At 37.8% G+C, this 27,221-nt stretch overlaps 1 protein-coding gene across 1 annotated transcript in view; it reads right to left on the bottom strand.

The window, feature by feature from the left end:
• The window catches only part of AGTPBP1 (ATP/GTP binding carboxypeptidase 1), a 66,073-nt gene extending 40,142 nt beyond the window's left edge, over positions 1 to 25,931 (bottom strand). Inside the window, exons 1-12 of the mRNA XM_066568805.1 lie at positions 25,822 to 25,931; positions 17,224 to 17,354; positions 16,117 to 16,187; positions 8,856 to 8,986; positions 8,283 to 8,350; positions 7,797 to 7,860; positions 7,285 to 7,431; positions 6,898 to 7,029; positions 4,941 to 5,034; positions 3,280 to 3,317; positions 1,549 to 1,757; positions 968 to 1,145 (exon numbers count right to left, since the gene is read on the bottom strand). Coding sequence (XP_066424902.1) covers positions 968 to 1,145; positions 1,549 to 1,757; positions 3,280 to 3,317; positions 4,941 to 5,034; positions 6,898 to 7,029; positions 7,285 to 7,431; positions 7,797 to 7,860; positions 8,283 to 8,350; positions 8,856 to 8,986; positions 16,117 to 16,148 — 1,093 coding nt within the window. The 5' untranslated portion in view covers positions 16,149 to 16,187; positions 17,224 to 17,354; positions 25,822 to 25,931. The remainder of the gene's footprint in view (positions 1 to 967; positions 1,146 to 1,548; positions 1,758 to 3,279; positions 3,318 to 4,940; positions 5,035 to 6,897; positions 7,030 to 7,284; positions 7,432 to 7,796; positions 7,861 to 8,282; positions 8,351 to 8,855; positions 8,987 to 16,116; positions 16,188 to 17,223; positions 17,355 to 25,821) is intronic.
• Positions 25,932 to 27,221: the final 1,290 nt, after the last annotated feature.

Here is a 27,221-nt window from a genome sequence, read left to right as displayed (position 1 = left end):
CATTACCTCCCTTTAGTAAACTAGGACATTTCTAAACAGGCATTATACAGTACCAATCTACTGTATTAAGCAGAGACTTAATTTCTGTGGGTTTTGAAACACACTTCTAAATCTATTTTCTCCTTTGAAGACAAAACATAAACAATCTTTGAACTACTGGAGTCTGACCCACATGAAACCCAATAGGATAGCTTACTTTCAGACTATGATTACATTTTGTTTCAGGAGATATCATGAATAAAAGATATTAATAAGCTGACTTTGACCCTTCATTTCAGATTAACTTTCTGATAGCAACTTTATTAGTTGCTTCCTGGGTTGGATAGTATACCTTATTGGAATATGTATTAATTACCTGAAAATAATGAAAGGTGTTCACAATGGAATGAATCAATTTTCTACAAAGAACCATATAAATGCTTTGCAGTACAGCGTTTTCCAAGAGACTGCAACAGTCCAAGAAAGCAGCTCTACTTTCTTATCATGCAATTGAAGGAATAACCACAATAACATATAAAAGCCAGTGCTTCAAATGGCAAACATTAATCTAAATTTGTCACATCCTAACTTATCAAAATAACAAAAAGAAAGGAAGGGATACAAGCTCCTGTAAGACAGGACATACACTACAACACATTCCACATAGGAGAATGTATACACTGCATGAGTTGAAAGAAAAGACCATTTAAGTTTGAATACAGCCTGTTCTTTACACTTCAGAGTTTGGTGAACATCTTTTAGTCCTTGTTTCCTCTTTTATTTTATAACCACATGTGTCTGGACAAAATGTCTATCACTTTAAACTTAACATTAGAAATTGGTGCTCCCCATCAATAGTCACAGACCCTTTGCTCATTGAGAAGTGTCTCAGAGTCCTTTTAGCAGACAACACAAGTGCAATTGATTCCACTTTCCATAAAGCAAAATTAGACATACTCAAAGACAAAGTACTACAAAATCACCATACCATCAGGAGGCAAATTGTACAACTGAGCCACAGGACCACTGGCAGGAATAACTGGGAGTTGGAAATGGAAAGCACTTTTAATAGTTGGTAAAGGAAGACGATTTTTGGGAAAACATTTTCTCATTATTAGACTGGATGTATTGACAAGAGGATCAAGAGTTCTTACAGCAAGGCACTCCTGTTAACAGGAAAATAAAGAAAAGTATTTCTCAAATTAAAAGTCAATCTGCATTTATATACTATTTACAAAAAAAATGGCTCATGTCTTCTTTAAAGGACAGAAAAACTTCTACCAACTCAAATTCATCTTCTATAAAAATCCAAACTTCACCACAGAAAGGCATTTTCACCCCTGCTTTTTTAAAAATAAATTCTACAGCCCCTCCCAGAGATAGCCACAGCAAAATGACAGCAAATACAAATTTAATTCTATACTCTTTTAATGTTTCAGTGGGGTACAGAATATAATCCTTATCCCCATAATCAGGAATGACCATCAATCTCTTAAGAGATGTGACAAACTTGAGGTCATAGCCAAAAAGGCAAAAACAACAAAAAAACCCCTATCAGGATGAATTTACCTGTGAAGTGTTGTAAAGAATTTTCATCCCATTGGCATCAAGAAATGCCTTTCTTCCCAGTTTGATGTTTGTAACACTTTTAATGCACTGTAACACTCCTTTACGTATCAGCATGTATCTGTGTCGATTGTCGTGACGGTGCCAATCAACATAAATCGTTATAAGTGCCTGCACATATCCTCTGTCTACTGCTCTCCTGGCATTTGTTTCTTTGCAAAAAAAGTTAGGAAAGAAAATTAAAATTGCCCAGTGACTTTGATATTACTTTCAAATTTTACTTTCAATGTTTAAATTATTCCTATTATCCAAGTAACTGAATTGTTTCAGTTTGAGTAGTATTTTAGCCACCCTTCGCAGAGTTTTACATCAACCTAAACAGAAATTACTGGAAAATTAAGACCAGCAGCCTAAAACTCATTCTTGGAACATTTCACATAATTTTCATGGTTCACTAGAAGAACAGCATGCATTACACTTAAAAGACAATTGTAAGATGCCTTCACCCAGTAAATTAAAAACCAAAAATATTTCTACAAAGCATATCTATCACTATCTACACACACTGTCCAGATATAAGACCTGTAACAAACTTTTTTTTGCTTGCAATCCATATAGTTTTACATCTATCACTCAAATTTCATAAGCTGAAAATAATTCTACCCCAAATACTAGGTAATCAGTATGACAGCTGGAATATATACATATAGTAGACTAATGTTGTTATGAAAATATTTAATTATATAAAGTATATGAAGTTACAAGTTACAACCACTAAGGAGAAGATATCCCTAAATAAATTAACAAGACCTCCTGTTTTAAAGACACACCTTTTGAACACCTCATTTTCCTCCTCAATATTAAAGTTTAACTGCCAATTTACAGAATGGAATACTGACAACAATTTGGAAATATTTCTTTTCCTAAGCCTCCCAAGGACAAATTGCAAAATTCATAAATACACAAACTGTAAGACTAAGGTATCACACTGAATAAACATTAACAAACTCTGTGATAGTCAGTACAGAAATTTCTCACCATTTGTGTGAAATGGTTTTCTGCAAATATCATCGCAACTCGATTCTTATTCAACTCCACTGAAACTACTACAAATGCTGTCGCTTTAACACAACTATTTGGAGAAAATGAGTTTTTAATTCCTTACTAGTTACAATGCTGGTTCAAAATCTGCAAAGATGACATTGTGAGGATCAATTGCTGCTGGCTGAGACAGTCCATGTCTGGAAACACACCATTGGTTTTGTTACCTTTAATTCCAGTTCATGTGTCACTGACAGATTTGTTATTGGGACCCAAGTCCTAATTATTCAGGAAGGTACTGAAGAATACCTGTATTTTCCCCAGGCATCCAACAGATATTTTCAGATGTATGTGTAAAAAAGAGGCACAGGAGTTCAGCTATAGACATCTATTACTGAATGGCTGAGGTGAGTGAATGTAAAAAGACATCTGTCTACCTTGGACCTAGATCAGTTCTGCAGAAGCAGTGCAGCCTTTCTGCTGCATAACTGACAAAACACTAACCAAGTATTAAACATTCATGTATATACAACATAAATAAAGCATCAGAAACTGCAGATGAAACTTATTTATAGGTTTCCTAGCCTTATTTTTGTTTTGGCTACCAACTTAATGCTTAGTTTTACTGTGTCCATATACGCACACACACACGTTATAGCTCAAGTAGACATTTTCTTGTAGTCAAACACTTACTTGATTTTAGCAATGCAGCAAGTGTGTCTAAAGCAACCCTGTCAACATAACAAGAAAAGTCAAAACAGCAACCAACCAGTAAGCTTAATCTATAACACTGTAAAACTATATAAAATATTTACTGCTTACAGCCTTATAAAGAGTCTAACTTCATGTTTTCCTGGTTGCACTGTAGCACAGATTTCACTTTTATATTACTACAAGATCATGTATTTGAAGTCTGATGACAAAACTTAAAAATATCAATGCAACAGCTATACAAGCTTCCAGCTTTTGCAAAAACACTGTGAAAATGTAATGTTTATGACCAACACTCACTGGCTGTGATACTCTGAAATTCATGTCTTTGTTAGCAGCAGAACAAGTGCTTCCACAAAGTATTGGACATTATTTTGGAAAACTGTAGGTCAATACCCGCAGGCAGTATATGAATATACTGAGAAGCAATGCCCATCAATGTGTACCACAACACAAGATGCTCAGCATGAGATTTTTCTTGTACCCAAAGATGTTCCCTCAATTCAACCATGGAACTACAAAACATATATACTTATTTTTCAACTCTTTGTGAAGATAGACTTGAAGCACCTGATCTTAGACCACAAACAAGGATATCATGATTAGTCACATCATAAAAGAGTACGTTCATATATAGAATTTTAGCTGAGCCTTAAAGGAACAGGACATGTTTTTTGGTCCCTACTCCTGTGATCACAAACACCAGATTTTGATCACATAAGGCTATTTCTTTTTGTAACAAAATTAGAATATGCACAATATGAGATTAATACTTTGCTAATCAGATGAAAAATTTAGTTTTCCACTGGTATGTACTTTGAAAAGGTGGAGGTATATAAAGAAAGGATTATCTTCAGTTACATGCACTTGGCTACTTTTTAACCCTATGTTCACCCAAAAAACCCAATCCAAATTAAAAAAACCCAACAAAGCAAAAAAGCCCAAAATCTACAACCACCACCTGAGTGAGAATCCAAAGTCACCACTTTCACCTACCCAGTGAATTTCAACTTTTTAACATAATAGCCCACAAGACAGTAATTGCTGGGGCTTCCTAATCTATGTTTTATGTTCTTGCTCCAGATGTCTATTTGCTTTGCAGAAAAATGGAAAAAAATTCTATTGTCAAACAAAAGGGACTGTGTCACACTAAAATCACAAAGCAGATGATAGAATAAGCTGAATTGGAAGAGGGACACAAGGATCATCAAGTCCAACTCCTGGCCCTGCACAGCACCACTCCCAAGAGTCACATCCTGTGCCTGAGAGCATTGACTAAATGCTCTTGAACTCTGTCAGGCTTAGTGCTGTAGAAACAAACTGAAAAATGATGGGATTGTCTTGATCTACTTGTTATGATTTAGGGTTAACCACTGTACAGTTTCCATGCAGGAATATTAGAGATAAAAAATAATGTATATTATTTTACCAGTCCTGCAACTAGACATTCAAGTATTTTGCATTACTCTACTGGGAAAAATTAACATTTCTCATATTTGTGATACTCTTTCCCATCACCCCTCACTTTAATCTTCAAATATTATTTGCATTTGATTTCTCCAATGTTGTTTTCCATTTACAAGTAACTTTTGAAAAAACATACAAGGATTTATCATATGGTATATTAAAGAAATCTTACTTACTTCATAAGGCTAGTGTTCCTTTTACTAAAAGGGCCAATAATCTTAAACATCAGTTCTACTACTCCATTCTTTCCCAGAGATACTGCATTTACAGCTGGAAGTTAAAAGCAATCCATTTTAACATAATGTAGTAAGAAAGGCAAAAGAAAAAGATCCATATACTCAAAACTAAAATTCACACAAGTTAATTTTGAAGTACAAAAAATGCTAGTCATTTTAGTCCTTTAAGACATACAGTGACAAGCAGATGGTACTCTACACATAATAAGCATGATGATCCAATCCTGTTAAAACTTGGAAAAGAAGAAAACTTATTATTACTTTACAAATAAAACCACATACTACTTCCAATGCAGGCTTCTGCTTTCTTTGTTACTAAGATACAACACAAAAGCAATTTTCTTTATAGAAATTCACAGTTTACTGAAACAGCAGGTGTTCTAAAATTTCAGGTTCTATGATTTGCTGTCATAAGATATGACTATGACCCTTCAGTATTTGGACAAACAGGTATATTCACCAGGATTTGAAATCCAAGAGTCTGCTACAAAATTTTAAAATGCCAATTGGTATAGCTTTCCTGAAGTACATGCTCTGAATACATGTTCTCAGAAAAAAAATATAAAAGTAATCTATTTGAATGGGAGCAAATGAAAAGAAATAATGCTAAGACCCATGTTAGAGAAATACGTACTTAAAGTGTATGTCAGAAGTACAACAGCCAACTGAAAATACAAACTGCTGACACACACAAAAATTCCATTCCTGACTGAGTTTAGCAATATGTTCTCCTAACAAACTAGGAAGAGAGCAGCTAAGAATTTACTTCAATATAATAAACATTGTTATCACTGTAGAACTTACTACGTGAACCCAAATGGCAATTTTATTATCCTTAGCAGCAACATCATACCAGAACCTAAGTCAAGTTAGGACTTACTCTGATAGTAACTGTACAGAAACTTGAAGAATTACTACTCATCAGAAAATTACAAATTACAAAAAATTACAGTAGTTTTTCCTTTCATAAAGGGTGAGAAATACAGAAAAACAGAACTGATCTTAGAATTCAAATTAGAGACTCAGTCCCATTTTCAGAATGAAGCAAGTTTTCAGATAAGCATTGTAACCAATGTAACTATCTGTATTAGACTTTTCATTTTAGGAGTGTTTCACCTCATTATCAGACAGCTCAACAGAAATAAAGCTTCCATGTTTTGAAAATATTAAGGCTTTATGAATTACTGCTGCTCATGTGAATGACCTGATTTGATAATCTTACAGATTATCAAATCAGTTCTCTGTGGGGGAACCTGGCCATGTTTTAAATTTCTTGCACATAAATAAGAAGATTAACAACCATTTCAAGCTTAAATGAAAAAAAATTAAGAGCATCTAACTGACAGTAGAGATACAGAAAGAACCTCACTATTTTCATCAATTTCCTACTGCCTGCCAAAACAACTAGGCTCTTGTGGAAAAATATTAGTCCAATAGTGGAGAGTGGAGCTCTTGAACAAAAGGAGTAAGGAAAAGGTTAAATTAAGAAATAATTAGGTTAAATTGAAATATTTTCTGTGTTAACCAAGTTTTAAATTGGTAATAAAGAAATAAATATAACATCAGAAATAAAAAACATGAGAATGAATAATAAAGAGAGTGATTATTTATCTCTAAGTGCTTCTGCTAGCAAACTATTAGCATTTCTGGTTTAGAGCTTTAAACATCAGCATTTATGCAAATTAGATGGCTCAAAATTCCACACACCCAATAGCACTGATCAAAAAAATATTTCTGTCTAGAATTTAAGCATTTTGAGGATATAAGGAGAAAATTTTTAGACAAAAATAGTTTAAATAACAAACATTAAACAAGCACTCAGAGTTGATATTTTAACCTTATCTAGATAAAAAGCTTTATTCATATAGGAAAGAAAATAACTTTCTGCAATACTTACAGTTGGTTGAATAAACTCTTAATACTTGAAGACATGGCAATACTAGCCTGTGGTTCTGCAAATTATGCTTCACTAAATTCAATGATATGTTTAGGACACCATTTATTCTTGCTTTCACACCAATCTTCTTGTCTGACATCAGAGAAATACAAGACCAATGACACTGATTTTGAAATTGTTAAAAAAAAAAGAAGTTAAATTACTGAACTCTCTACTGATGTCAACTCTGCTTATCTACTTTCCACCATTCTTTCCTCCCCTCTAATTTACTTCACTTTAATTTTTCTCTTCTCTACCAGTTCTGAGTATGTGGATGCTTACACAACTACAGAAAAAAAATTATTAAGTTTCAATTATAAAACTGTAATTATTAAGCCATAATATCACCTTTTGGACCAATTTTTGCAAGGAGAGTATGAAGAAGCACCATTAGTTCTTCATTTGGTGGAGAGTCTTTGCTGGCAGTCAAAAGCAGCTGTAACAAGATCTGTGTCCCTCCTTTGGTGACTAAGACGCTTGCTCTCCGACCACAACCTAGAAATTAAAACTGAACTGATACATCTAAAGCCAAAGAAAAATTAAATATCTAAGATATAGATATAAGTCTTCAGAAGTTAGTCTTTAGAACATCAGTATTTTATTTATATATGACTGCACTATGCAAGAACATGCTAGACATACAGCAACAAACTATTGTGTAGGATTATTAGAAAAGTAACTTCAGTCTTTAAATTCTTTTAATTCTGCATATGCTTCAGCAATCAACAACAAAAAACAAAATAATGATACTTTATGAAAAAACCCAACAACAATAAAAAGTAACCAGAGGAAACAAACCAAAGATATCTGAAAAAGCAAGCATAAATATAATCATATACTACTTCTTAATGAAAACTTACCAACTGAGACTATCTCAATGAGAATATTCAATATATTTAGAATAGTTTGAGGATCTCTTGTATTCTGCAATAAAAAAAAGATCTGTGTTTAGCATACAGTCTAAAAATGGTTTGGATACTTAAAGATAGGAGGAATTGCCACCACAAAATTAAATAGAACTTTGGATGCACCCACATAGCAACCATCCAACTAGGCAGCCCAAATTAACCACAAAACCAATTAAAACACATTTTGTAATATGATACATCGATTAGAAATGATAGGTGACAAGCAATTTCTTAAAATATCTAAATATAAGGGAGAGAAAGTCAAGAGGAGGTTACTTAAAGGCAGTATCTATTCATAACAAACCAACACAAGTTTTTAAGACTCCATAGGATAGCAATATATTTCATAATACAAATATAACAAAAATATATACATTTCATGATGATAAAAAGCAAAACTGCTATGAACCCACAACCAAAAAAATTAAAACATTTTACCTCTAGGGTTGACAGGATAACTTCTATTCCAGTGGAGCCCTTAGAAGTCATCTCCTTCCTGGTTTTTTCTGTCAGAGAAAAAGACCAATACTGGCTTGTAGTAAAAAATATATGTTATCATCTACAAATTGACAAGAAAATTTAATAAATAATAAAACTTATTAAAAATGCATATATGTATATAATAAGTTCTAAGTAAAAGATTTAGTCAATTTTAAAACTAATTTTTGTTTTCAATTGTTCAACAATCTTGTGATGGCCTAGAAAAAAAAGTGAAGAGAAATATTAGTAAGAAAGCTGCCTTCCAGATACTTCTACCCTTTACACATATATAACACACAGACATATATACATATGAAGCGAATTATTACTTAAATTACAGCTATTTGACAACACAAAATGGACTCAGCACTACCAATACTATAGGAGATATATTAAACATGGTCTTAAACAGACGTTTTCAACAATCAGTGACAAAGGCAGATGTATAATCAAGTTCACTAAGTCAAAATTTAAAGTCCAACAAGGGAGATACAAGAAGCACTACTAAAACCACAAAGCTTAGATAATTACCTTGACTCTGGACCAGATGAAGGATCTTTGAGGTAACATGTCTGGCACTGTCTGATTCTCCTAACACAGAGTCCGAATTTATCTTCTCCAGCTGTGACAGCAGGGTTATAGTCCGAGAATTGGCAGAAACACTACAAAAAAGATATGATTTTTCCATCTAAATCAGACACAAAAGCTCCTAATAACAGAAACTTGATGCTAGAGTAAAGGGTGTGGCTGATTCACTTCCATATTTTATCTGGATTGGAAAACAGTCTTGATTCTCAGTTCTGGCAAACTTACAGATTTTGCAAAGCCTGTACTGTAACAGACTAATTGTATGTAACAGCATCTCCAAGAGCAACTGTGAACAGGGAAATCAGTTACAGCAAGTAAAATGCAGCTATAGGTACAAATGTTCTTCATCTATGCCATCTAGAGTGACTTATATTTAATAATTTATGTTAAGTGACAGGATACCCTATCAAACCTGCCATTCAAGGAAAAACTGGCTACAAACAGACCAAAAGACAGCTTGTCTCACAGGATGGCATTTCAGAACAGGAAGAAAATAATCTCACTTGTGAAGTGAGCAAACTAGCACACACCAGCTGAATAACAAGAACACCATTTTGAAGGAAAAAAATTAGGAAGGTTTCTAAAATTATCATCCAAGTTTGGATTCATTTTGACTACAAGGGCATTTTGCCCTGCTTTTGTGGGTTTATGCTGGCCACAAGGCAGGCATCCAGCAAAGCCACCCACTCCCCTCTGCAGCTGGACAGAGGAGAGAAAATTTAATAAAGGGTCATGGGTTGAGATAAGGACTGGGAGACATCACTCACCAAATACCATCAGGGGCAAAACAGGCTCAGCTTAGAGATATGAAGTGAATTTATTACTGACAAAATCAGAGGAGGATAATGAGAAGTAAAATAACCCTTAAAAACAGCTTCCTGCCACCCCTCCTTCCTTCCAGCTCTGCTCCTACCACAGCAGCACAGGGAGACAGGGAATGGGGTTATGGCCCGTTCATCACCCAAGGCTTTTCCCACTGCTCGGGAAGAGGAGTCATTCCCCTGCTGCACCATGGGGTCCATCCCATAGGAGACAGTTCTTCATGAACTTCTCCAACATGGGTCCATCTCATGAGCAGCAGCTCTCAGTGACCTGCTGCCATGAGAGTCCCTCCCATGGACACACAGTCCTCCCAAAACTGCTGCAGCCTGGGTCACTCTTTTACAGGGTACAAGTCCTTCAAGGACAAGCTGCTCCAGCATGGGGCCTCCCTTGGATTTACAGACTCCTTTGCGCATCCACCTGCTCCAGTGTGAGTCTCCTCCACCAGCTGCAGGTGGATCTCTGCATCCCCATGGACCTCCATGGGCTGCAGGGCACAGCTGCCTCGCCATGGTTTGCACCAGGGGCTGCAGCAGAACCTCAGCTCTGGTGCCTGGAGCACCTCCCCCTCCGCCTCCTCCTCCTCCTTCTCCACTGACCCTGGTGTCTGCAGAGTTGTTCCTCTCATGTGTTCTCACCCTACTCTTCTCTGGTCGCAATTACATCTGCATAATAACTTTTTTCCCTTTCATCTTAAATCTGTTATCACAGCTGTGTTATCACCATTTCTGACTGGCCCAGCCTAGGCCAGTGACACATCTGCATTGGAGCCACCAGGGATTGGCTCTGCTGGACATGGAGGAAACTTCCAGCAGCTTCTCACAGAAACCAGTCCTGTAGCCTCCCCACTGCTATCAAAACCAGCAAACCCAATAGTCCTGCCAACAAAAAATTGCCTTGAAAATGTATTTTAGTGTAAGACACCACTTCAGTCCAAGCATTTATATAGATAAGTAGAAAGAAAGAATTGTTCCAAGTGTTTATTCTAAACAGAGTCAGTATAGAAACTGTTTTATTTGTTCTATACTTTTAGATCATAAATACTATTCAGAATAGTTTTGAGATTCACATTCCTACATGACAGTAATTTTTAAACAGATGTTTAACATTTCAATTGTAGTCATGCAATTAACTACAGGAAACTATGACTTCCATGCATTAACTAACTTGGCTTTTCATTCACAACATTAGAGTCCCCAAATAATCAACAATAATTCATTTTACACACACATTGCTTTATCTACAATAAAATTAAAGTCTATGATACTAGCTTTATGAATAGTCAGTAAGTTTTGTTTATACAGTGAGAAATTATTACTCCTTGATTTTTATCTTACATCTGTGTAAAGGTTTCACGCTTACAGTTAACTCTACTAAAATGTTAAAATTATGGGAAAAAGTTAGTTGAGAGCAAAAGTTATACTGCCATGAAGGCAAATTGATGTGAGAGCTGCACAGGAAACTGCTTCCACCACTCTCGCTTTTCCACACAGACATCTAAATGAGAAGCATAGCCAAAAATCAATTTCAGATTACGGATGATACTTACAAGCTAGTAAGAACAAGAATAAGAAATGGTTATATTAATTATAGCTCTTAAATAGGAATCATTTTATCTTGTGAAGTAAGCCTATCACCTTCTCAGGTACTTGATAGACTTTTAAAAAAAATTAATTATTAAAATTTTTAATTATCAAAATTTAATTATTTTTTAATCTAAATTAAATCTGTCTTGGGTGCTGAAACATTAATTCCCTTGAGTAAGTGAAGCATAATAACTCCAATCCTTTCTCACCATCTAACACCATGCTGAATAGCATAAAGCCATTATTATTTGCATAAGCTTTGTTTTGCTTATCTCTGCTTCTCTGTTTATCTGCTGAACTTGAAAAGCTCCAAAATTGACACAAGATTGTAATGAAATCCACAGGCTCTGTTGCTCCAATACACAAACTGACCAAATTATATAGGATGTTATCTTCACCAGCTCTACAAGCAAAAGAAGTAAGAGTCCAGCCAATCCACATGTAAGCTGATGTGTAAGAGAACTGCTGCTTCAACTGGCGTGTGTGCACATCACTTCCACTGTGGTACACCACTGGTCCCACAATGAAATTAACGTCGTTTGAAAGATGAAAAAAATCCAAGAAAGCAAAGCTGATGCTCAGGAATAATAAGTAATAATAGTAACAACAAAAATTTTTAAAAAAAGTCTTTGCAAAGATAGAATTCACCTATAGGTATTAAAATGTCAGAGAAAACCTGATTTTTGACTGCTGCAGCCTGGAAAATTCAAGCAACGCTGACATATGGAAGCAATTTACCATGTACAAGAAGCTGGCATCTAACACAATTCCTCCATAGTTAATAAAAGCTTTAAAAGGTTTAGGTAGGGCAAATAATTCTCAGTATGGGGCAGTATAACAACTTAAGTTCTAAGATTTAGAGTTATAATCTCTTCCTGGGGACAGAGTTTCTACCAACAACAATAACTGCTTATTAAAGCAGAGATATCTTTAAAATGGTTTTAGGCTATTCATCTTGTATAAAGTCTTCCAACATAAATACAGCTATCTGCATTTCATGTCTTCAGCATACACAATAAAGCATCCCTAAAAATTAACACCAGCCAACAATGAAATGCAAATAAAGTCTTGATTTCCTCTTAGTTATGGCTGAGATTTCTTCTTAAAACAAGAATTATACTCTTATTTACCAATATTCTACACTAATCTACATAGTGGTTATAAAACTATTTGACAGTTTTCAATGCCTGCACAGTACATCAAAAAGACCACAGGACAGGAACTACAGCAGCAAGACAGACATGTATCAGCAGAGTTGGTAATATTGCTGGGATCACCCATTTGACCTCAGAACAAAATGAAAGTACAAGTTGTAATGAGACTCTTTCCTATTTGTAATGTAAACACGTATGTTTTGACCAGTGAACCCTTCAGCAGCCAAATCTAGAAGACAGTTCTCCAAAATGGTGAGGCACCATGGAATTCAGTGTTTTCAATCCCACAACAAGAAACATTCAGAATGGACTTTGTCCTGTCCAAGGAACGTTTCCTCTCAAGCTGCCAACATTGCAGAACCTCAGATGAATACCCTGAAGACTGTGCCCAGACTTTTGTGGTGACCAGACAGAGACACAGCAGGAGCTAAAGACTCAGGGGAAAGAGCTGAGACTTTGCTGTTCTTGGACTGTGAATGCATAAAAGCCCAGGGGTTCCTTTGTTGGTGGTCGCTCCTGGGAGGCACCAGTTACGTTACTGCACCATGAGTAAATTGGTTTGCAGAATGAGACATTTCTAAGGGAAACCTGTGGTCAAACTGGTACAAATGCAAAGCAGACCAGTCTCAAGAATTCTGTCTGGAGTATCCAACATGAATTTGAATCATCACCCATCAAACAAGAAGACTAACTATGGTTTCTACTCAGTCAAAAGCCATTGTCAGAAAAAAATGAGATGACTCAGACTGACCTGACACACCACCATGCACCTCTCCAGAGCTCAGTGGCTGAGCTTGTCACTGATGTTGGAGGGGCACAGAAACAATAAGAGACTGGTTTTCCCACAAGGTGAGGAACCCTTCTTGCTATTAGGAGTGACTTTTTTCATCCCGTCCATTCTAAAGCCTTCTTATAATAGCACTCTGTCACTGAGGGTTACATAGAGTCTCTGTTATCTTTAATTCCTAAAAACCATGACTAAAGAGCACCAAAAGAAACTTCATAGAACCATAAAAACTATTCTCTTCAGATCTGTATAAACACCAGAGATACTCTTCATGACACATATATGCCAGACCAGTCCCTGATGACCTGCAAAAATGATTCAATAACCAAAGACAATCTCATTCTTTGTATCCCTTCATTTGAAAGGCTTTCTCCCTGAAGTTTAATATTGTCATTTTAGGCACTTCTTACTATAAATGCAACTGTCCTTTATCTCTTCCAGTGACATACCTCTCTAAGCATAGTATCCTGCACATATTTCCATTTCCAAATATTCTTAACCATTTTCTGCATTTTACAAGAGTATTTTGAAATAATTTGGTCCTCCAGCAGTTTTGCAGATCTTTCGAGCTTCAAGTTGTCCATAATTTCAACAACTTCCCTCTCTTACAGATCATTAGTAAAAAAACCAGAATGTTTGCCACCATTAGCTGAAACCAGAAAGAGACAGAGCACATCCAGAAGTAAATTGGGCACCATTTCCCTCTGACAGTCATCAGCTACCACTGATCTTGTATCCAGTCAGTGCTCAACCCTGTCCAAAGACAACCAATAGTTATTATTCTCTGATAGATTTACACTTTCTTTAAGCATTTTGAGGTGAAGTTTACCAGGCTTAGTTGACATGGTACAGTTCTTATCTCCACAGGCAGGAAACTCTTTCTTCATTCCATATTCAAATGTTACAGTTCAAAATGCCCCTCACACCACCGCTTTGCCTGGAAGGAAGCACCCCTGTCCTTATGTCAACTGTTACCAAAACCTAGAACATGACATGACTCTAGCTAACCAGGGAGCTTTGTGGATTTCCTCTTTCTCTGGTCAGGAAAGCCACAAGTATATAATAAGGAAGCATGCCCAGAACTGAGGACTTCAGGGCTTCACACTTGAAACAACATCAAGAAGGGGTTCACATTTGAAAGTGAACTTCCTCAACCAGAAGATATCTTCTCAAAGAGAGATTCCTCATTACATGGATACTTCTTTCACTCCCAAAAGATTTAAGCATTTGAACTCTTTTAATGAAGAAGTGGTAAGATTCACAATCCTCCATTACTCATTGTATGCCATTTCCACTATGCAAATGCTAAAACACATCATTGTAGCTTTCTATATGTCTACCCACAATGAGAAAGACAACTCTAAGCCATAGCTGCTCATAAAAATTCAATTGTCTTAGAATGGTTTTTAGCTATTGACCTTGGAAGAAGCCTTACAAAATGTAATAGTCAAATGAGGGATGTCATAGGTTTCTCAGTTACACCTACTTCCCCTGAAACTGCTGGTTGCAGTCAGCCAGCACACAGATGTACAAGGGAGTTCCTTCTTCCCCCACAGTAAACAGATCTGCATTTTAGCACGTTACCATGAGCCTTTAAAACAGGTAGGCTTCTCATGAGTTTGTTCAGATTTTATTCTAACAAAAAAAATTTCAAACTATGGTTTTGTTTTTTTTTCCTCAACCACTTCCACAGTTATCAAGTAATGGTTAGAGAGCTGATACTTCTGATTAGAGTTCATAGCTATCTCTGTACACAGAGTCACCATAACTTATTCATGACTTAGGGAACAACTGTTTTGAACTGCAGGGATGGAAACTTTCATTTTGTCTCTAAGTAAAGAAGAATAAACGGCACTTAAGTAGCAACCCTGCAAATATCTAATATTCTTTGTGATAAAATATTTTATGCACTATAATTTTCAAGAATACTCATTGCTGACAGAGAGCTTGCTTTGCTTATCATAATGCCTAAGGGGCTAGTCTACCACAAGAAAAAAACATAAGAGTTTTTCTACCATTTCTTTTGATCTACCCCTCACAAAAACAGGGAAAACCAGCCTGATATAAACCCTAACCCAAAGTAAGCAAAAGTAAGGATGATTCTACATGAAAGAATTTGAAGTCAAATTTTAAATAGATCCCAACATACAAGCATAATTCACAGTAGAGCATGTTCTTCATGAAAATTCACCTCCTCACATAGAAAATAACTAGTACTTCAGAAAACTAAAACTGAAGCCAGAATTCCCAATCTTGCTGACTTCACTTTTTTTTCAATCTGATTAGATTATTTGACTTAACAAGGTGCCTTAACTTAACAGCCTTCCAGAGAATCTCACACATGTCGCAAATGCTAGCTAAGACATCTACGTTCACATGAAAATAACAAACACGACTTTCCAACCTGGCATCTTCTGCATCCCACTTTGGTTCGTCCTAGCTATGTGCTGGATTGCAAGATTGTTGCAGGATGACATACATCTTACGGCAAATTCATGCCTTCTTATATAGTATTATAAACTTCTTTAATTCCTTCAGTAGAAAAAACTTTTTGTTTACCAATATGTGGATAAAATTATGAAATTAATTAAATTTTCAATTAAATTTAGTATGTATCATTAACTGAAAATTTATATTTAAGAAGTTATTTATTAAATGTGAAGATACTTTGTGTTAATCAGTATTGACTCCCTCAATGTTTCAGCACACCAACGTGCACATCCCAACTAGAGACACACAATGTGTATTTTACTTATCTTCTTAGTAAGAAGATAAAAGATATTCTTACTAAGATAGTTTTTTTTACAAATCTCAAATAGCTTGATGTTAAGATGTGACTGTAGTTTTAAATTTACCTTTTTTCAGATGATGCTTTTGCTTTGTTCATATTGGAAGTATGATTCTTCAAATCACCATCTCTGACAACCTGTAAGATATTAAAAAACTACATATTATTGACATCTTTTGCACTTTGAGAAGAAATGCTGACACGACACTGGATGTCCCTTCACTAGAAATGCTAAATTAATTCACAGTGATTGCATTTCTCCACACTTTCACAAGCTCTTCTCCCTTCACACTATTTGATCCAGCTTTCTAAAATAAACTATTGCTTTTTAAGTATGGAGTATGATTCTGCATTATAATTCAGGCCTACCAAGGTTCAAAAAGTCTGATGACAATGAAATAGAGACTTTTCAGTATCAGTCATTTACTAGACATTATTTTCCTGCCAATGACAGAATTTTAACACAAAGTTTTTGCTGAAGCCAGTAAATACATTTCTCAAACTTACTTGACAATATTATGAGATGCCACAACATGCTGATTCCTGACTCGGATTTTGTGTATCTATAGAATAACTAAGGCTAGAGGAACAGTGAGAAACATGGAGTATTTGGTGTTCTTATTTAAGCAAGACCTCAATACATTCCTTGGACAGAAACCATATCATGCCAAGGACTCAATTTTCCTATCCATCTAAGGACATAGTGTCCTCAGGGCACACCGCTTCCTCAAATGGTGCCTCCAAGCAATTAAGGTTGCAGCCTGCAGGACCATTAACTGAGCACCAGTATTTCCATCTGAGACATAATATGAATGACAGACAAATACTCCCACTGTGAAAAAAAAATTGTCCTCCAAGAGCTCAGTGGTTAATTTAAAGGTAGAAGACAGAAAGGGGGAAAATGGATGTTCCAAGATATGGGTGCTGCGAATGAGTAAGATAAAGCACTCTTCTCTTGGAAAATGTAGGCAAGAAATTCAGCCAACTACACACTAAGCTGCCCACCACTCCCTCCCCCCCATCCCCTTCTCCTCAAATAAATTTGTAAAACCTCACAAAAATCCTAATTATTCAGCACATAAAAATAAACAGGTTTTTATTACTGGTAAATTCCACTCCACTGCTAAAACCCTAAAGCAGATGAAGTATGAAACAGGCTTATTTCCAGACTTACTGAAAGCAGAATCTGTTCCCAGCAGCCAGGAAGAAAATGCTTAACTTTTCACAAGAATTCCAGCTTGACTCAAGTTAACAGGTGTCTTAGCTTTTTCCAAGCACTCTTCAGGTGTACACTGTCTTGAAATCCTTTAAACAAAACAAAAAGTTACAAAAGAAGAGCTATGTCCACCCCATTACTGACAATTTAATGAATTACAAAGTCTGGATTATTCCAACCAGGTTGCAGGTCTTAGTGGGTGGAAATCAGACCCTTGGATTCAAGTAACCAAGAGCTGTTTTGCTTCCAGCAAAAGTAGGACCCGCTTTCATGCAGATGATGAACAGTCTGCCAGTGCCAAGAGTGTCTATATATTATTGTGTACTGAACTGCTGTACAAGTGGAGCCAGCTACTGAGCTGAACCATCTTGAACTGCAAGGTCTTAGTTTGTTTGTCTAAATTCACCACAAAGTATGCCAGTAAACATTAAAGTGCTTACTGATGCTCCAGGTCAAGGGGAGAAGTCAAGTAAAGAAGAAAAAGCACAAGAACAAAACAAAAAAAAAACCCCAACAAAACTAACAGCTGAGAAGGAGCAAGGAAAAAATGAAGAGAGAAATGCACACAGCAGCAATCCAGAGATGTGGTGGGACATCTATGCATACTAAAGAAAAAAAGAATTCTCTTTAACATTTGACTAAGTAATGCAAAAAAACCCCTTCCAAATAGATTTAAAACTTTTAATATTATCCTTATTTTAAATAAACACTTAATAGAAAGCTAAAGGCAGTAGGTGAATAAATTTACATATTTTAAACAATGCCACTTGCCTTTCAGTGGTAGCAGAGCAGATGAAAAATTAGCATTAGTTCTGCTTGCAAAGGACCAACAACAGCTGGATGAAAGCACTTCAATTTGGAGGGAAGCAGGGGAGAGCAAGAAGTGATGACTAAGTAGAACTCCAACCCGATAAATGGATTCTCTGCACTCTCCCTTGCCTTTCCACCTTGCCTGTGAAATGTTACCTCATTCATTCTTCTATCCAGACAGGGGAAACAGGCAGTCTTCCCAAGATCAGAAAGCTGCACTGTAATAATTGCTACAACAATGCTATCAACAGCACAAAAAATTAAACGGCCTGCATGAAGTTACATGTAATTTTCACATTTTCCTTTCTCCTCAGAAAAGCACATATTTGCCTCACTCCTAGGTGAATTCCTTGTCACTGAGTCACCTTCTCTGCTAATCCAGATTTTCAATACCCTGAATATTTGATACTGACAAAGTTCATGCAAAAGCAAAGAGGATACCCCCTCCACTATTTACCTTTCATACAAAATTCTGGCATTTGCCAAAATCTAAAACTGAGAATAACATGAAATCCATGGAACTCCTAGTTCTTGGATAAATACTCTAACCACAAAACTAAATGGCAAGGACCACCACAAAGCAGTTTTCTTTTTCTCAAAACAATGGCTTAAGAAATGAACTCGCACTGATCATTCAGACCTCATGCTCAGATGTGTCTACTAGGCATTACTGGGACTGCCTATAGAGGACTTGTATGAACTCCATCCTCCTGAATACTAAGTTGATATATATATATATATGTGTGTGTACTAGAATAACAGCAAGATGCTCAGCCACTCTAAGGCAGCAATAATTCTGGTCAGAGGTCATAACAGGATTCAGAGGAGATTTTACTGACACAAGTGCTGGGGGTCCCAATGTAGCAAGGATGTGGACTTGCTGAAGCGAGTCCAGAAGGGGACAATAAAAACGACTGGAGGGATGGAACAATTCTTCTATAGAAAGAAAGGCTGAAAGAGTTGGGACTCTTCACCCTAGACATAAGAGAGCTCTGGGGAAACCTTAGAGCAGCCTCCCATCACCAAGAAAGAGCCTACCAGGAAGCTGGACAGGGACTTTTTTCAAGGGCGTGGAGTGATATGTCAAGAGGCAATACAATTGCTTTGAACTGAAAGAAGGAAGGTTTAGGTTGGAAACTAGGAAGAAAAAACACATAGTCACCGTTACAACAGTTTAGTCCTGAGCATTTCTGTTATTTTAATAACATCATACTCAAAAGAAATTGTCATAAAATAAACACACAATAATGTCACATCTGAGGCTCAAAATTTTTATTTTAACCTCTACTTTCATGTTAAGTTTTTCTTTCTCATTTCTCATACTACCTCTCAAAACCATGGAGAGTTTTCATGCTGAAATCCTGCTATTGAAACTTTCTCTTACAGGAAACATGGATAATCTCTCTGTTGCTGAAGGACTTTCTCAGTTTACATAAACAGAATTCACATATTCAATTCACCAAGATACTTTAATGCAGAACATGCCTGCCCTGAAAAGATAAATGTGATTTTAATAAAATTTAAAGTACCTTTGCATTTTATTTACTTAAAAAACTCTCACCCCTCAAAAAACCAGCAAGACCAAACTACCACACACAAGAAAACCACCAAATAATTTAAAAAAAGCCCAACCACAAAATCCCAACAACAATAAAAAACCCCACAACCAGAAAATAGACTACTTCAAAGAGCCAGAGATGTCTGAAATTTTCCATGGCTAATACTAGGATCTTCCTGCAAAGTGCTTTGTAATTACATTCCAAAAAACACAGTTCTCTCCAAGGGAAACCCGAAAAATCAACACCAAGTATGGATACACAAAGTTTATCAATACTACTGAATCTGTTCTACTTGCACTATATTCTATTAAGTTTTTATTTTCCAGAAACGTCTGTTCTTAATAAATATTATATAGAAATGTATATTTTTTGAGTCTGTTAAGCATATATTAAAACATGATATCTTATTATCATAAACCCAGGAGTTGCTAAAACCACATATCAAATTACACTTTTCAAGACAAAAACCAAAATTTAAGGGTTTTTTGGTCTGTCTACCACAATAGCTCTGCAAAACCTGTAAGATTGTTCATCTATACATATATATATTTCCATGTTTTTCTTTGTATCCAAAGCTTGGTGCAACCCAAAATATTTTCAAAGCTAAAGCTCACACTTCACTTTTGATCATCATGAAGCTATTGATGATTTGAAAGGTGAAAAAAAGTAACAAGTCTGCAGCAACTAAGTCATTATGCTGATGTGTACTTATCAGATAGTGCAAGTAAGTAGCTGAACAAAATCTTTGGTAAATGCTACTGTACAAAAAAAGGCAAACTAGTACACAAAAAAAGGAAGGAGTACAAAATCTCAGGTGACAGAACAGTGTCAAAATGCAATGCATTAAAAATTAAATAGAAAAACTATAGGTATGAACTGAGAAAACATGTAGTTATTTAAAAGGTCACAAATGCTAGGCAGAAGAGAACCTATATTGAAACCCTGAAGCTGGTTATATTCTGGGGTTCCAAAAGCACTTCTACCTCTCATAGAAGTACATGTGAGTACCCCCAGTCCAGTGCAGATTAAATCACAAGCAAATGCACTTTTCATATTATCTCATTTAATGTATACCAAAGTCTCAGAAGCTATTCGTGGGTCGAAATATTCTTTTTCAAAGTACTTATAAGTTTGTTTGTTTAAAGTACTTATGGTTCTGTTTGTTTAAACAGAACCATATAAAAAGATTTCTGCATTCTTTGTGCTCTAGGCAATCTTAATTCCAAAATACCACTTGTGTTTACATTTTTAAACATTGAAGTAAATTGTTTGCAAGAACAGACTATTTACCTAAGTGAATTCACACTTGTAGGAATATACTCTTTGTTAAAAATTTAGGATAACCAGCAATACATGGCAGCAAGAGTCATGGTCTCTGTAGCAACAGGAACCTACTCAAAAAGCTTGTAGAGAGCAGGTAAACACCATGATAACCAGCATTCTAAATATGGCAAAATCACACAAATATCACACCATACAGAAATGAGCAGTATGTTACCTAGCATTACACTAAAGAATTATTCACTAGGACAGCAGTATAGTCTTCCTTTGACGGCAGTAGGAAATGGCCACTGCTATTAATACAGTGGTGCTGTCTCCCCCATCTCATCCTCTTGCACCATAAGGAGGACTGAGCATTTGCAAAAGTCCCACCAATTGTACCTTAAGTAGCTCCTTCCTCAATTTAATCCTTTACTCTTTCATACCTAACACATGGTTTTCAAGTTCATGTCTCAAATGACAACTTACACAACTATCTTTTTGAAAAAATGGTTAGTTGTGGGTTGTTTTTTGGTTTTTTTTTCCAAGAATGCAGTTCACTTTTAATGTCATACAAGCTAGCAAAGGTACTGCATGTGAACCATTTCCTTAATAAAAATGTAATACTTAATGTTAGGTAAAAAATCTCACAAGCAATTTGGAGATGGCAGAGTTATTTGTACAAACTGCTTTATATTCTAAAAGCTCAATGCACAGAACAATCCATAAAAGCTGTGGTTACCTATAAACCATACTAAAAATCTGGGGAAATCCTTCAAGCCTCACAATTAAGTTTCAAGTTGGCAAACACTACATTGCACTCAATCACAATCCAGTAAACAGAATCATTTATAAAAAGAATAATAACTAATGTGGTACTGAGAATCTGTTTCCTGAAGTTGACCAGCCCAGTTCCTGAACCTTTACAAGCACTGGAAAAAAAAAAACAGAGACTCCCCCTGCATGCCGAACCTTACCCTGTGTTTCTGTTTCGTAGGAATTGAAGTCCTAGTCAATAGCCCAGAGAGAGTCAATTATCAGGACCAATTGTTTTTTTAATTGAACTGTAAAATAGGATGGAATGGCACTGAGAACACACTGAACAGCTATCTCTTCCTAAGATTTAATATATAGCAGTACAAAAGTTTTATTGCCATCAAAGTATTATAATATACCTGAAAGTACCTTAGAGGTGTTTCTTCCATGAGAGAAGGTTTGTTCAAGATAGTAGAAAAACTATTTCTTCCAGATATAATTTTAAGACTTTATGTGGAAATGGCAGAAAATAAACCTTTACCTAATGGCTACCCAAGTCCTCTAAGCAGAAAAAGAAATTAAGTTTTTGGTGGAAGAGAGCCTAACTTGTAAATCTAAAACAAAATGAAAAGGCGAACAACCTTTACTTATCAAAGAAAAAAATACTTCTGAAAATCAGTTACTGTCTTTCCCTTATGCCATTTACTATGAATATTTATAGGAGGGAATAAAAAAAATCAGCTCATTAGCTTACCCACTGCTGCATTATAGCAAAGTGCCGACTTTTTGACATGACTAGATAAACTGCAGCATATAATCAGACATTCAAAATGACGTACATAAAACTTCACAGACAACTGAAGCACCAAAGTCCTTTACAGCAAGCTGCCAGCTACATCATGCAGCCATTAGCACCAGTCCACTTGACTGCAAAAACAAAGTCTGACAAAAGTAGCCAAAAAAGATAAGCAAGCAAGCAAGAAAAGCATTTGCTGGAAAAGGAGAAGAATAAAACACCAGTACTTTATTTCTTGCCTGGAAAGAAGCTCCTAGAAAGTTACTAGCATTGCAGGCATAGGGTTACTTCAAGATATGACAAACTTGCTGTCATCAGAGTCACATAGTATCACATTCAAAGCTTACGTGATTTAAGCTGACAGAAATACTGCAAAAGTCAGCTACTTCTTGTCCAGCTGGCATAACCCTTTCATCAGGTAGAAGGTGAATGGCACAGGGAGGGAAGAGGAAGCAATAAAAATAGCCAGAAGGAAAAGGACAACCACAGCAGAAACTAGGTATTTCCCTACACCAAGAACTGAACAAGAACTGGAAACCTAGGAACTTTTGCCAGCTCTTGGAAAAGCTTAATACAGTGGTATATGTCAGAGGTGTTTTCTAGCACCTAACCCAGTGATTGCTCCTTTGGGTTATGCTGCCTTGATGGTTACGGTCAGTCTGTAAAAAAATCAACTCAAAGATCTAAACTTCCTAGTTTACTAATTTAATAAAGCAAACCTGCTATCCTGGTTTTAATCCATATTAAAAAAAAAAAATAAAAAAAAATCCATGGCTCCATGTTGCAGATTTATCTACTCAAACACTTTTGATTTATCTACCTCAAACCCTTCAAACCTCACTGGTGAGCAGAAACACAATCATAACAACCCATAATACTCCCAGCAACTGTTCTCCCTTTCAAAATCTTGATTTGTACCATTTAGCTTATGAATTACATTTGGAACAATTAAAACAGTATTACCTATCTCCAGTGTGCAACCCCTGGGCACCCTGTTTCTCAGTAATTTTAAGTTTTATAAAGGATGTAGTGGAAGTTTTTATATGCCTTGTAATATACTAAATGTTTTAGGGTGACATTTTCAGGACTGTTGCCTCTGCAGCTGTTGCAAACGAAAGGAAGGATGTTTGGGTGCTCCCTCCACTCTGCTACTTCCAGTCTTTCTATGGTTACTGCATTTCCAAATGGAAGCCATGCTGAATCATCCATGTATCCAGGACACATACTGGATAGTTCATAATCTTCTTGATGCTTAGCACAGGATATTCGACAGTTAAGCTGTGGATAGTGGCAGGGCCTGAAAACATATCCAGAGATACACTGCTGTTACAAATCTCTGCTAAGCACTCACACAAGCAGCTGCCTTGTTCAGCACTCTCACACTCACTCCAGGAAACCTTCCCCTCTAAGTTCTTTAAGGAGTTTCAACACTTCAATTTCTGCAGTTACACTCCAGAGCCAGGGCGACTTGATTAGCACTCAGTGCTTTTGAACATTAGCAATTCGTATCACGGGAGCAATCTCCTAAGAGCAAGTAGCTCACAGATAGTGGAATTCAAGGAGAGGTTTCAAATAACATACCCAGAGCCAAAAAAACAGGTGATCCCCAACTGTGTCTAGCAGAGTATCACCATGAATTTTAAAGACTGCAAAGTTTCTAATCATGTGACACACTGCTGACAAGCTGTTGAGTGAAAAGCTGAATGTCTTTCCTAAACTAAAACCTGAATGCAAGGTGAAATAGCAAACCCCTTCTGTAAGCTAAAAGGACTTCAGAGAGCCCTTCACCTTTTTCTCTTTACATGTAGCTTCTTACATGTAATTTCAGGGAAGTTGCTCCTAGCAGCAGTAAGATAACTAATACAAATCTACTCCAAGACAACTGAATATTTTTCAAGCTCAAAACCTTAATTTTGGAAAATAATCTGTGAAGTTCTTCAACATGAAAACTAAAATATGAGCACTGCCACCTCCAACACCTAAACTGAAAGTTAAGCCTGAGACCAAGTATTGCTTCACAGAAACATATATCAGGTGTCACTTCGCACACCACAACTACTCCTTGGTTTAAGATCATTTCCACCTTTTTTGAAAAAAAATACAGACAGAATCCTTTTTTTAAATGAAACTTAAAAAAAAAAAAAAAGATATTTTGCTTAATTTATACTAGCATAAAAAAATCACAGTAATGAACTGAAACATCAGAAACTACCTGTTAAAATTATCTTGACATTAAATAGGAAAGTCTTCAGGAAGGGAGATAATTTTTTCACTCCCCAGTCCAAGACATTAAAAGATATTCCAACACAGACTTGCACTCACAACACACAGCATGAGGTATAATTTCCAGAAAAACTCTTTGGTCAAAAGTATAATTTCAATGAGGGATTAACCAAAAGGTGGGGCTATTCCATCAGCAACATCCAGTCACTCAGGGTTACACAAAATACACACTGAAAGCTACCTGCAAAACAGCCTTTTCATGAAATATAACCTATAAAGGCAGTGCAGACAAGTATTTCTTTAAAGAAACATCATTCATGGGAATACACTCATTGGAGAGCTAATTTCCTAATGCTGGAAAAACTAATCCACAAAAAACAACATTCACACCACAAGGCTATACAGAAGTTTCACGGTGATTTTATACCATACAGGTACAAAGGAATTCACTTTCCACTATACACACTAGTGACAGATTATTGCTCTAAATAGCCATAGCAGTTCGTCCAGCTGAGGATTTCTAAACATGTCACACAAAGCCTGGTGCTTGAAAGCAGTTTACACAGAAGAAAAACACCACCCCACCCTGATGTGCAACCTATTTCTCAAACCTCTGTCGAGCATTTGAACCGGTACCTACAAAGAAACACTTGCTGTGCTAGATTTCCACCACTGCAAAAAGAAAACAAAAGAAAAAAAAAGAAAAAAAAAAGAAAAAAAAAAGCAGGAAAAGGAAAAAAAGAAGAAGAAAGAAAAGGAAAAACCAAACCCCAAAGGTTAACAAACTCCTACCCACGGAGCGTTAAGTCAGACAGACGTTGGGCAGGCAAAGTCGCACGGCACATGAGGCAAATGTTGTTATCCCAACCGCCGTATTTTCCACCCACTGCCCATGCTGCGTTACTCCTCTGGCGCGGCAGCGGGGGCACAGCCGCAGCGCTCGACGGCCGGCAGGGCCAGGCTCACGGCAGCCCCGGCTGGTGCAGGGCCGCCCGGCGGAGCGGGAGGCGCGCACGGGCCGGCTGTGCACCGCACGGAGCGCGGGGACAAGGGCGTCCCGCGCCCAGCGCGGGGCTCCGTGCCACCGGCGGCTCCACCCCGTGCCGCGGGCAGACCCAACCGCCAGGCCCGGACACCAAGCACCGCTCCTACCGTAGGGCCTGCGACCATCTCCGCGGGCGAGAGTGCGCAGGGCGCGGCTCCCGCAGAGACCCGCCGTGCCCGAGCGGCCCCGCACGCATCCACCGGTGCCCGCAGGGACGCGCCCGGCCGCCCCGCAGAGCCCGGCACAGAGGAGCCCCGCCTAGCCCCGCCCCAGTCCCGATCTCAATCCCGGTCTCGGCTGCGGCCCTGCCCCCGCCGCGGCCCGCTCCGCCCTGCCCAAGGTGATGCCTGCTCTCCGGGCTTCACCTTCGCGCCGGCGGCCACTCACCCCGCGGCACATAGGCGGGGGCACCGGGCGGCGGCGGCGGCTCCGTGCTGCGCCCCCGCCGTGCTCATGCGGCGGCGGCGGCAGCAGGACCTGCCCGCACCGCAGCGCGTCACCGGCCCCGCCGCGCCCCGCCCGCGCGCAAGCGCCGCCGCGGGCAGCGCCGTGCCCGGCCCGGCCGGACCGCACGGGTGGAGCAGCACCGCACGAGTGTGCGGTGTGAATCTCCCTGGCTGGCCGCCCCCGCACCAGCCACCCGCGCCTGAACTGTCCGTACTTCTGTGAGATGCGCGAGTATCTAATGGGAGGCGGGGGTAGCAAGAGCATAGAAGCAGGCTTTTCTCGTGGTTCGGGAGCAGTACGAAAAGAGGCAATGGGCACAAACTGATGCGCAGGAAGTTCCACCTTGAACACGAGGAAGAACTTCTTTGCTGTGAGGGTGACCAAGCAGTGGCACAGATTGTCCAGAAAGGTTGTGGAGTCTCCCTCACTGGAGGTACTAAAGAACCCTCTGGACACCATCCTGTGCCGTGTGGTCTAGGATGACCCGGCTCGAGCAGGGAGGTTGGACCAGATAACCCACTGTTATCTGGTCCAACCTGACCGATTCTGAGATTCTGCAATACCTTCGTGGGGCGTTCCCCCCAGCCCAACCTTTATACACAGTTTGTTGTGGCAGGTAAGTACCTGAACCCAAAGAATGCTACTGCCCAGGGCACTGGGGTGCCACAGAAGCAAGTAAGAAAATTCATATTGATTCATTAGTCAAAGACTTTGTATGCCTCCCCCCCCCCCCCCCCCCCCCGCCCCGAAAATCTTTGGAAAAGTAGTACCTCATATGCTTCACAAAACATTTTATGGCAAATTAACCTCCTTGTGCCTAGCACCTGGTTTTGAACCGTGCATTAGTATTGCTGATGACTTCTAGAAGGGGGTAATTTAATCTCTCTGACACTTGTTAAACTGGAACAACCAGGTATTTCCTTCTCATTAAATTCCTCAAATGAAGAAACTGCTAAGAATCTGTGGCCAAATCTTTATACTGAGTTTACAGATCTGACATGGGAAAAGAAACCCTTTAATAAAAGACTGGCAAACTGAAATCAAGTTCAAATCTCACACC

Source organism: Molothrus aeneus, chromosome Z (genome assembly GCF_037042795.1).
Source record: "Molothrus aeneus isolate 106 chromosome Z, BPBGC_Maene_1.0, whole genome shotgun sequence".
In the NCBI taxonomy this organism is placed as follows: Eukaryota; Metazoa; Chordata; class Aves; order Passeriformes; family Icteridae; genus Molothrus; species Molothrus aeneus.
Note: the sequence above shows the minus strand (reverse complement) of the source record. Positions and strands in the feature narration are given on the sequence as shown.